This window comes from Salmo salar, chromosome 04, assembly GCF_965601325.2.
Source record: "Salmo salar chromosome 04, fSalSal1, whole genome shotgun sequence".
In the NCBI taxonomy this organism is placed as follows: domain Eukaryota; kingdom Metazoa; phylum Chordata; class Actinopteri; order Salmoniformes; family Salmonidae; genus Salmo; species Salmo salar.
In genome coordinates this window covers 80135402-80147775 of record NC_138294.1, presented here as the reverse complement: position 1 = coordinate 80147775, position 12374 = coordinate 80135402, and the positions used below count along the sequence as shown (strand labels likewise).

The 12374-nt window shown below is 41.2% G+C and overlaps 1 protein-coding gene across 6 annotated transcripts in view; it reads left to right on the top strand.

The window, feature by feature from the left end:
* Positions 1-12374, top strand: part of rapgef6 (Rap guanine nucleotide exchange factor (GEF) 6) — a 194466-nt gene that overhangs the window by 47109 nt on the left and 134983 nt on the right. For 4 of the 6 annotated variants that reach the window (XM_082974748.1, XM_082974746.1, XM_082974745.1 and 1 more), the window contains one exon: positions 339-422. In XM_082974748.1, coding sequence (XP_082830874.1) covers positions 339-422 — 84 coding nt within the window. Of the gene's footprint in view, positions 1-338; positions 423-7877; positions 8588-12374 lie in introns of those variants that run through there. The other 2 variants (XM_082974749.1, XM_082974750.1) reach the window with 2 other exon arrangements.

Below are 12374 nucleotides of genomic sequence, written 5' to 3'. Positions count from 1 at the left end.
TTTTTCTATTAGTGACGGTGTGAAGAATCATGGGAATATTAGCAGGTTTGTGGCGCACACGCAGACCTCAAAATTGGTATTAAATTGCATTTCAAGTGGCATTAAAGTATTAAATTCAACTTGATGGAACCTGCAGATACCCTGTACCTCCTCGAGCAACATTCAAGGCTCGTTTGTAGGGCCCATAGTTTTTCCTGGTTAGATCACATGGCGAGGAAAAACTCCGGTCCTTGTTCCTTTTAAAGTATGATGCATGTGATGTCACCATGCAGACGTGTCCATAAACAGCACTATGTAGACTAACACAATGTCCCTTGTTATCTTGTCTCCGTCTACAGCCCAGACAGCATCTCCACATGCTGGTACACCCTCCTGTCTGGTTCAGTTTTCCTCAAGGACCACATGTACTTGGCCAGATGCTGGTAGGTTCCATCTATGTTCCATTTATCAGCAGCCCTTCACCAAGGTTGGGTAGTAAAGGATTAAATGTAACTGATTTAAAAAAGAAATAAATTATGTAATCTGTTACGTTACCAGCAAAAACAAATACTTTTGAAACTAGATGATTACTTCTAGGATTACTTTTAAAGTCACAAAGGATGTTTGAGAACATTATTTGACACCTTTTCTGTTTTCTCAATGACATTCAAATCAGCATTGAAAAATTCAAGTTTAAGTTTGTTCCACCTGAGTGAGTCTGACCACAAGTCAGAGACCACTATGATGACACACCAAATGTGTTTGATGGATCGCAGGAAAAGAGCAGGAATAGGCTTTTGTAGGCTACAGTCAAAGCTAGGTCTTCCAATGGTACGACTGCTGTCGGCATCCAAAGATGATCCAACTTGAATAAACGCTTGGCGGTAAGGATGACAGCAGTAGTGTAGCCTACGGGTGATACTGATATCACATATTATTGATATCTACTTAGCACCATGATGCAAATCACACTGCTGCTCTCTCATTTAGCTATTTGTGCCTTACGAATTGTGGTTCCTGTGGATGGCTATGCATTTGAACCCAATAATGGTTGAATTTAAGTTTAAGCTGCCTATCAATCATTGTTTTTGTGCTCTTGCAACAGCTGCATAGTGGGGTTCCTAGCCTATGGAATAAAAGTTTGAGGGAGTTCCTTCCTTTTTTAAACTTTTCCGTGGTACTACATTTACATGTCAGTCATTTAGCTGATGCTCTTATGCAGAGTGACTTACAGTTACTGCATTCATCTTAAGAAAGCTAGGTGGGACAACCACATTTCATAGGCATAGTAAGTATACTTTTTCTCCAAAGTAGTTATCAGCAAAGTCAGAGCTAGAAGATTGGGAGGGGGTCAAGTGCAAGTGTTGGTTCAGGAAAGTTTTTGTGCTCGATACTGTCAAACTAGTATAATTTAAGAAGACAACGACTGGGGCTTTTATTGCTGATTTAAAAAAATGTCTATAGGCCTAACAGACTCAAGCTTACACAAACGTAAACAATAGGCCTAAAGAAAATTGAGTTTATCACATTCATTTTTCACACGCAAATCGAAGCAATTAGCCGAATCAGTCCTCCATGACAAGAAAATCATGAACAACGGAGTAGGCTAATAAGTCCTTAGTTGTTGGGTTATACTCTGGTAAAACTATTGGGCTAATCAATTTATCTATATTTCGAAGTCCTATTAAAGAAGATCAAGGGATATTATATTACGTGGAATGACTGGAAATCTGACAGGCTTTGGTTTTTAATGTAAAGATATAGCCTAATCGTATTATCTGTAGGAGAAAGCAATGGGTTAGAAGAAGCCTACATAACCAACCCATAAAGTAAAATGCAACATCCATTTATGGCCAGCTATGTAAACATTTTTGTCTTCTAATGCCTCTTAAACTGAAACTAATCAGATTACATTACTGAGTTGGGGTAATCCAAAAGTTACATTACTGATTACAATTTTGGACAGGTAACTAGTAACTGTAACGGATTACATTTAGAAAGTAACCTACCCAACCTTGCTCTTCAGACAGACTGGGAGGGATACAGATAAGGAGAGGGCAGATGCGTCCCAAATGGCACCCTATTCCCTATATAATGCACTACTTTTGACCGGGTTCCATATGGCTCTGGTCAAACGTAGTGCACTATAAAGGAAATGAGTTGCCATTTGGGACGCATCCAGAGAGGCTGGTAGTGTGATATATTCAGCTCCTGTCTTGCAGCAGCAGTGTGCTTCAGATCTGTGTTGGCTTTGATAAGAAGAGCCACTGATGAAGTGCCTGTAATACTACTTTTACATAGGATTTACTGTGTTCAACCTATAAAATATTAAACTTTTGGGCAATGTTTATATGAGTTGACCCCCTTACAAACAGGCTCATTTTTTAAGACATTCTTGCCTGCATACACTTTTTATACATCCCGTGCACATGCCGGTGATGAGTGATAGTAGTGGTGTGCACGTGGGTGGGCCACTGTTTGAATAAATCCATTGAATATACACCATCAAAAATAAATCCGTTATTCATTTGTTTAGGCAGGTCCTAAGAAACATCAATACTTTTTTTTTAAATATATTTTTTAAACAATAGAATGCCATATTTTGAGTTTAATTATGTTAAATCCAAATGAATGAAATCAATAGTTTATTATTTAGTTAATTAAACAGACAAGACACACCTACCCCGATCAGTCAACACACATATATATTTTATAGTAAGAATGTAATTAAATATAACAGAATAAAATAGCAGCGTGTGGAACCGCTGTCATATAAAAAAGTTATATTTTGAAACAGCCCAAGGCAAGCCCATGCTTTTTCTTATCCACGTTTCATCTCTTTCCTACCCTCACTCCGCTTTGTTAGGGAGCAGGCGTAGGGTCTTACTCTCAATGCATCTTCATCATGATACCAATAGAAAATGGCAATCTATATTTTCAAAAGCATGCGAGTCTCGTGTTCATACTTCACAACCTCCGCAGGCTTTTGGAGTCTCCTTTACACGATTTAGCAAAATAATAGGCCTACACTTGATTTAGACTAAATACATTGGCCTACACTTGATTTAGACTAAATAAATTGGCCTACACTTGATTTGGACTAAATAAATTGGCCTACACTTGATTTGGACTACATTATTGCAAGATAAATGTTTCTGATCAGTGACAGATTAGCAAACTAATAGATGAGCTATACCACCTCCACTTATTAACCAAATGTACAGACGGAGATTCAGTGAAACAAAATCAGCATTACGGCTACATTTCATACTAAGCCGTAGGCAGAACTTTACCGCAGTCATGACTAGGTCGGTTGGCGGAAATAAGTCTTTGCTAGGTAAAGGTCTGCCTTAGCACACGCTCCAGCAGGTATATTTAACTGGTCATCCCCAAAGCCAACACATCCTTTGGCTACCTTTCCTTCCAGTTCTCTGCTGCCACTGACTGGAACGAATTGCAAAAATCACTGAAGTTGGAGACTTATATCTCCCTCACTAACTTTAAGTATCAGCTGTCAGAGCAGCTTACCGATCGCTGCAGCTGTACACAGCCCATCTGTAAATAGCCCATCCAACCAACTACCTACCTCATCCACATATTTGTTTTTCTGCTCTTTTGCCCACCAGTATTTCTACTTGCACATCCTTATCTGCACATCTATCACTCCAGTTGTAAATTGTAATTACTTCACCACCATGGCCTATTTATCGCCTTACTTCATTTGCACACACTATACTGATTAATCTGTTGTGTTATTGACTGTACGTTTGTTTATCCCATGTGTAACTCTGTTGTTTTTGTCGCACGGCTTTGCTTTATCTTGGCCAGGTTGCAGTTGTAAATGGTGAAATATATATTTTTTTAAATAGAGGCTTTGTCACCAGCAATTATGTATGTATGTATGTATGTATGTATGTATGTATGTATGTATGTATGTATGTATGTATGTATGTATGTATGTATGTATGTATGTATGTATGTATAATAGAGCAATTCTTACAGCTGCTCACACACAAACAGTCATTTTAACACACTTAAGCAGGGATCATGTCTGTTTGATGGAGTGCAGCTTTGAGGCGAGTGTGATTCCTCCAGCAACGCGTGACTATAATAACTGCAGCTGCCAATAATGAGGTGTGTGTGTGTGTGTGTGTGTGTGTGTGTGTGTGTGTGTGGCTGATTGACTGCAGATGTCTCGGACACAGGCACATCAGCCAGGCCCATTCTCACCGCTTATTGTTTTTTGTCTGCCTGCATCAGTTGGTCTCTCCAACACACTCTCACTCCTCTACTTTGTCCTGCCCAGCCATGAAACACAATCCTGAACCAATTAGTTTTGTGAGCTCAAGACTGAAAGAGAATTTGCACATAGAACCACTTCCTCTACCCCATTTAGGCTAGTGCCATCCAAATTATTAATATTTCCAAGAGCGCCCTGCCTACAGACAATTAAGCCATGTTTGCACTGCAGGCCTTAATGCTCAAATCATTTTAGTTTTTCAAATCCGTTTTTGAATACTGACTGTCCAAACAGCAAGATACAAGTAACCACGTGTGTTTAAACTGTAGTAATTTGCTGACATGGCTACACTAGTTATCATGGTAATGGCGGGTGTGTATGCAGTGGTGCGTGGCCAAAAGATTTGAGAATGACAAATATACATTTTCAGTCTGCTGCCTCAGTTTGTATGATGCAATTTGCATATACTCCAGAATGTTATGAAGAGTGATCAGATGAACTGCAATTAATTGCAAAGTCATCTTTACCATGCAAATGAACTGAATCCACAAAAAAAACATTTCCACTGCATTTCAGCCCTGCCACAAAAGGACCAGCTGACATCATGTCAGTGATTCTCTCGTTAACACAGGTGTGAGTGTTGACGAGGACAAGGCTGGAGATCACTCTGTCATGCTAATTGAGTTCGAATAACAGACTGGAAGCTTCAAAAGGAGGGTGGTGCTTGGAATCATTGTTCTTCCTCTGTCAATCATGGTTACCTGCAAGGAAACACGTGCCGTCATCATTGCTTTGCACAAAAAGGGCTTCACAGGCAAGGATATTGCTGCCGGTAAGATTGCACCTAAATCAACCATTTATCGGATCATCAAGAACTTCAAGGAGAGCGGTTCAATTATTGTGAAGAAGGCTTCAGGGCGCCCAAGAAAGTCCAGCAAGCGCCAGGACTGTCTCCTAAAGTTGATTCAGCTGCGGGATCGAGGCACCACCAGTACAGAGCTTGCTCAGGAATGGCAGCAGGCAGGTGTGAGTGCATCTGCATGCACAGTGAGGCGAAGACTTTTGGAGGATGGCCTGATGTAAAGGGCAGCAAAGAAGCCACTTCTCTCCAGGAAAAACATCAGGGACAGACTGATATTCTGCAAAAGGTACAGGGATTGGACTGCTGAGGACTGGGGTAAAGTCATTTTCTGTGATGAATCCCCTTTCCGATTGTTTGGGGCATCTGGAAAAAAGCTTGAAGACAAGGTGAGCGCTACCATCAGTCCTGTGTCATGCCAACAGTAAAGCATCCTGAGACCATTCATGTGTGGGGTTGCTTCTCAGCCAAGGGAGTGGGCTCACTCACAATTTTTCCTAAGAACACAGCCATGAATAAAGAATGGTACCAACACATCCTCCGAGAGCAACTTCTCCAAACCATCCAGGCACAGTTTGGTGATGAACAATGCCTTTTCCAGCATGATGGAGCACCTTGCCATAAGGAAAAAGTGATAACTAAGTGGCTCGGGGAACAAAACATCGATATTTTGGGTCCATGGCCAGGAAACTCCCCAGACCTTAATCCCATTGAGAACTTGTGGTCAATCCTCAAGAGGCGGGTGGACAAACAAAACCCCACAAATTCTGACAAACTCCAAGCATTGATTATGCAAGAATGGGCTGCCATCAGTCAGGATGTGGCCCAGAAGTTAATTGACAGCATGCCGGGGCGGATTGCAGAGGTCTTGAAAAAGAAGGGTCAACACTGCAAATATTGACTCTTTGCATCAACTTCATGTAATTGTCAATAAAAGCCTTTGACACTTATGAAATGCTTGTAATTATACTTCAGTATTTCATAGTAACATCTGACAAAAATATCTAAAGACACTGATGCAGCAAACTTTGGAAATTAATATTAGTGTCATTCTCAACCTTTGCCCACGACTGTAGGCTGATTGGTGGTGGTGCTCGTGCTTCCTGTCACTCAGAAGATGTTGTATAGCAAACAAAGATGACAACAATGCCTGCTATGGACGTTTCCTAGTTGCTTTGAATATTTGGAATCGTAGTCACTTTACCTCTACCTACATGTACATATTACCTTGACTAACCGGTGCACCCGCACATGGACTCTGTACCGGTTCCCCCTGTATATAACTTCGCTACTGTTATTTTATTGTTGTTCCTTAATAATAACAATATTATTTATTTATTTATTTATTTATTATTATTATAATAATTAAATGCTTTACTTCAGTTTGTTTTAGTAAATTCTTTAGCACTTTATTTTTTCTTCTTAAAACTGCATTGTTGGTTAAGGGCTTGTAAGTAAGCATTTCACAGTAAGGTCTACACTAGTTGTATTTGGCTAATGTGAAATAAAATTAGATTTAGTAAGAACCCTCAAAGGATAAGGTGATCCAACTTTCAAATGAGTCCATTTTGTCTTACTGCAACAGTCAACTAGGTAACTGTTTTAGTTTGCTAGCACATTCACTCCAGCTAGTTAGCTACCACATGTTCTTGTCAAACTGTCAACAGAGTAACTAGCATGCAACAATGTATGCCAAATCAAATTTGATTTATCACATGCTTTGTAAACAACAGCTGTAGACTAACTAACAGATTTTACTGTTCAGACACGTCTTATTCCCAGTAATCAATGATTTCAATCACCCTATGAAGGTATTTTGAAATGTGGCTTGAAATATCCTATTCCATGTGTTTTTTTTTGTCTATTAAGACTTCAAACTGCCAGTGTGAACAAGGCTTTAGTCATTCTAGATGGCACTGCATATATTGGATTTGAAGCACTGAGGTTTACAAATGGAAAATGGGGACAATAAGCATTAAACTCTTGGTGTGTAGCTGAATCTGCTTGTTGGCAGCAGTTTGTCCCACATTAGGTGACCGTGCTTTAGTGCAGAAGGAAAAGTTGGGCAATAATTTTTTTTGTTTTTTTATTTCACCTTTATTTAACCAGGTAGGCTAGTTGAGAACAAGTTCTCATTTACAACTGCGACCTGGCCAAGATAAAGCAAAGCAGTGCGACACAAACAACAACACAGAGTTACACATGGAGTAAAACAAACATACAGTCAATAACACAAGCACGACTGCCTGGAGGATATATTAAAGTGTGTGTGTGAACATGGTGTCTGTGTGCTTCCGCATGTCAGTTGATGACAGACAGAGAGGGGAGGTGGGGGTGGGATGCTGCCCTGCAGGGGGCAGTTGGGAGGAGGAGGGTTGGGGGGCTGGAGGGCAGGGAGCAGAGGGAAGGGAATAATATGGAACTCCTGGAAGGACTGGGGCTGACCATGTGTTCCTGAGTAGCCTGCAGCCTAGAAGCACATCCAGGCAGGAAATTAACACACACCCACACACACAAAACACACACTGCCCTGGAGCCACTGGACACAGTGGCTCCAGTAGAGGGGGCACACAGAGCCGAGTAGAGGGGGCACACAGAGCCGAGTAGAGGGGGCACACAGAGCCGAGTAGAGGGGACACACAGAGCCGAGTAGAGGGGACACACAGAGCCGAGTAGAGGGGACACACTCCCTCCCTTAGAAAGGACCAACTCAAGCCCATAATGACTCGCCTCCTCTTCCCCCTGGATCTCTAAACAGACTCCTCCTCTTCCCCCTGGATCTCTAATCAGACTGGACTTGGATTTAAAATAGCAGGAGTTTGGATCGAGACCAGTGCTATTCAATTTTTCCCCCATTGTTTTCGAGGATATTCTGGATATCATTTCCCCAGAGAAGGAGATCTGTATGTAGCTGTTTGAGTTGGTGTTTGTCTTCTTCCGTTGTGCTTTTATCGTTCTGTTTGGAGTTGACCCCTAGGACTTGGAGTTCTGGATGTGTGCCAGAGTAAGTCATTGAGGTTTTCGACTTCTCTCCCTATGCTTGTGGACTGATGCCGGCATGGGAATCAGCTCCCTGGGACAAACTCTGTTAAGGACCTAATGTTTTGGAATTCCCCGTGGGACACACACATCAGCAAGATGCCATCAGGCCTGCTTGATTTGACATGAAAGCGTACTATACATGTTGTTGTACAGAGAAATGTACTACTACTGTGAGAAAGTAAGAAAGGCGCATTTCCCCAGACTGAGACATGGCTTAACTGAGGAATAGCCCACAGGAAGTGTTTCTTTCTACTTGCAGTTTCACTTCTAAAACGGATTCATCTTAACTTACCCATTACAAGAGAACACAGCCTTGTTTAACACAACATTAAGTGATCCTGTAGCTGACAGAAAGGTTGTTTTCTATAGTCTTGTGAAGTTCTCATGTCTTCCCATGTTTTGAATCTGGTGACACCGCAGCCCTTCTCTTGTCCAGTGATTGTTGTTGATTGTCCAGCATGTTCAAGGTAAGCTAACACTGGGGAAGTTCCTTTAGATATTAAAGTAACATTCCAGGTTTTTTTTCCTTCTCAATAATATCATTAGTATTCCTGCTCAATAATGTAGACCAGGGTTAGGCAACCTCATGTTTTTGATGTAAGGGACCTGGAAGACCAGGTGTGTTGAATTTAGGTAATCAATAAACTGATCAATTAGCTAAGTTGGTCAGGTGTGGTGCCTAGTTAGAACAACATCCTGTGGCACTCTGGGTACAGGGTTGCCTACCCCTGACATAGACTAAAGGGGCTATAGGGGTTTAATTGACTGGCTGGTTTAATAGTATTAAATGAAATCACTACATGGAGGTTAGCCATCTTCTCTTGACTACCCTCCCCCTCCTCCTCCTCTCCAACCCCCCACTCATCCCAGATACTGTACATGCCAAAGCAGATTACCGTAATTTCCGGACTATAAGCCGCAACTTTTTTCCCACGCTTTGAACCTCGCGGCTTAAACAATGACGCGGCTAATATATGGATTTTTCCCGCTTTCAATTTTTTTTATTTTTTAAAAACACATTCTGTGACGTGCTCAGTTTTTTGGCGGCATGAAGCTTTCATTAGACCAATGAAATTGCCGAACGGGTTAAGGTCAAACAACTTTTGTTTACTGTTTAGATTAAATCGAGCGCTCTGAAACTTCTCATCATTCTGATTACGGTAGTCATTTTGTCACCCTCATCATGGAAAAGACACGGAGAAATGCATATGATGCAGCTTTCAAGTTGAAGGCGATTGATCTGGCTGTTGGAAAAGGAAATAGAGCTGCTGCACGGGAGCTTGGTCTTAACCTCTCTCGGGTATGTGGGACGAAATCGTCCCACCTAGTCAACAGCCAGTGGAATCGAGTGGCGCGATATTCAAAAACCTTAAAAATGCTATTACTTCAATTTCTCAAACGTATGACTATTTTACACAATTTTAAAGACAAGACTCTCGTTAATCTAACCACATTTTGAAATTGGACAAAGGCTTTACAACGAAAGCAAAACATTAGATTATTTCTGGCTGGGTACTCTCCTGACATAATCACACACCCATTTTTCAAGCTAGCATATAATGTCACAAAAACAAAACCACAGCTAAATGCAGTACTAACCTTTGATGATCTTCATCAGATGACACTCCTAGGACATTATGTTATACAATACATGCATGTTTTGTTCAATCAAGTTCATATTTATATCAAAAACCAGCTTTTTACATTAGCATGTGACGTTCAGAACTAGCAAACATACCGAAAACTTCCGGTGAATTTACTAAATGACTCACGATAAACGTTCACAAAAAACATAATTATTTTAAGAATTATAGATACAGAACTCCTTTATGCAATCGCGGTGTCAGATTTAAAATAGCTTTTCGGCAAAAGCACATTTTGCAATATTCTGAGTAGATAGCTCGCCATCACGGGCTAGCTAATTTGACACCCACCAAGTTTGGCGTTCACTAACCTCAGAATTACTATAAGAAAAATTGGATTACCTTTGCTGTTCTTCGTCAGAATGCACTCCCAGGACTTCTACTTCAACACCCAATGTTGTTTTGGTTCAAAATAATCCATAGTTATGTTCAAATATCCTCTGTTTTGTTCTTGCGTTCAAGACACTATCCGAACGGTGACCCGTGGACGCATGTCGTGACAAAAAAATTCAAGATATTCCATTACCGTACTTTGAAGCATGTCAAACGCTGTTTTAAAATCAATTTTTATGCAATTTTTCTCGTAAAATAGCGATAATATTCCGACCGGGAGACGTTGTTTTCGTTCAAAGACTGAATGAAGAAAATTGACTCTTCACGTGCACGCGTGCGCCCGTGTCATTGTTCTCAGATCGACCACTATCCAAATGCGCTACTGTTTTTCAGCCAGGGACTGCAGAGTCATCATTCAACGTTCTGGCGCCTATGGGAGCCTTAGAAAATGTCACGTTACAGCAGAGATCCTCTGTTTTCGATAAAGAGGCTATAGAAGGCCAAGAAATGGTCAGAGAGGGCACTTCCTGTACAGAATCTTCTCAGGTTTTGGCCTGCCATATGAGTTCTGTTATACTCACAGACACCATTCAAACAGTTTTAGAAACTTTAGGGTGTTTTCTATCCAAATCAAACAATTATATGCATATTCTAGTTTCTGGGCTGGAGTAATAACCAGATTAAATCGGGTACGTTTTTTATCCAGATGTGAAAATACTGCCCCCTACCCGAGAGGTTAATGAGTCAATGATAAGACGTTGGAAACGGCAGCGTGAGGAATTGACTCAGTGCAAAAAGACAACTAAAGCTTACTGCAAATTTATTTATTTTTTGTTACGAGCCGTGTTTCGTTAAAGCCTGTGTAAAGTTCATTTGTTTCAATGTACTGGTAGGCACCTGCGGCTTATAGGCATGTGCGGCTTATTTATGTTCAAAATATATATTTTTTTAAATTCAGTGGGTGCGGCTTATATTCAGGTGCACTGAATAGTCCGGAAATTACGGTAAATCATGTGTGCAAGAGTCGCCCACCCCCGTATGGACAAATGCACACAATGCCTCTCCTAAAGGAGTACACACAGTCTATGCATTGACTCCCTTGATACAATGACTGTATAAAATACATTATTCAAATACTGAGCTAGAGAAAGATTTTGTTCAAGTAATATATATTTTTTGTCATGACACTGTCATTTTTGCTCATTTTTATCAAGGGTGTCAATAATTTCGGGCCCCACTGTATATTAACTCCTGGGGGTGAGCTGGAGAGAGGAAAAGGAAGCCAGGCAGGCAGAAAGGCTTGGCAGGCAGCATTTCCCATCGGCTGACAGGCTGCACCAGGCTGGTCCCAGCCTCACTGGAGTGTGGAGAGAGTTGTCAAAGCAAGGCTGACGTCTGGCTCTCAGAGCAGACTGACTCCCTCGCTGAGAGCGAGAGACGCATCAGAATTCTGGAGGAAAATGGAAATTCAGTTCTATGTTTAATGCACTGTTCCCTTTTCCAGGAACAAGCGCCTGTGACTGTAGAATAGTCCGTAAGTAGTGCCCCAGACTCTCTGCTTTGACTATGTTTTTGGGACATAGGCCTGTCGCAGCAGTGGAAGTTGTGGTCACACACTGCCTGTGTCGACGACGTCAAGATACCAGACCTGGTACAATTAATTGACACATGAGCTTTAATGTATTCAAATGTTTACGTAATGGTTCCCTTTGTTGGGGTGGTGGGTTCCTTTCTCAGGAATTTAAGCGTTTGAACGTTCTTCTTTATCACCGAACACTAAATGAAGACACGCTTTCTTTCATTGGACCAGAAACGTGCTGGTTTCGTTGTGTGAAACCATCCATGAGTAAAGAATTGATAGGATGAATGTGGCTATCTCTCTTTGGTCTGGGAGAGTAGGTATGCGTCCCAAATGCTACCCTATTTCCTATATAGTGCACTACTTTTGACCAGAGCCCTAAGGGAATAGGGTACGCTACGGGCCCAGGTGAAAAGCAGTGCAGTATAAAGGGAATAGGGTACCATTTGGGACGCAACTTAGAAGAATAGGAGTTACAGATTTGGGCGCTCTCCCTGCTCACCACATCTCATAATTGAAAGCACTGAATCTCTCACTTTCTTGCTGTTAATTGCAGCATGGGTATTTTTGGCGCGTTCTGCCTCCTCTCTGATTTTAGATGGATTGTGCTATTGATTGAGATGTGACACCACCGTGAAGATGAAATTAAGTGACAAAATATAAAAACATGTGAAGACGATTCTATTATTAGATGGAAAG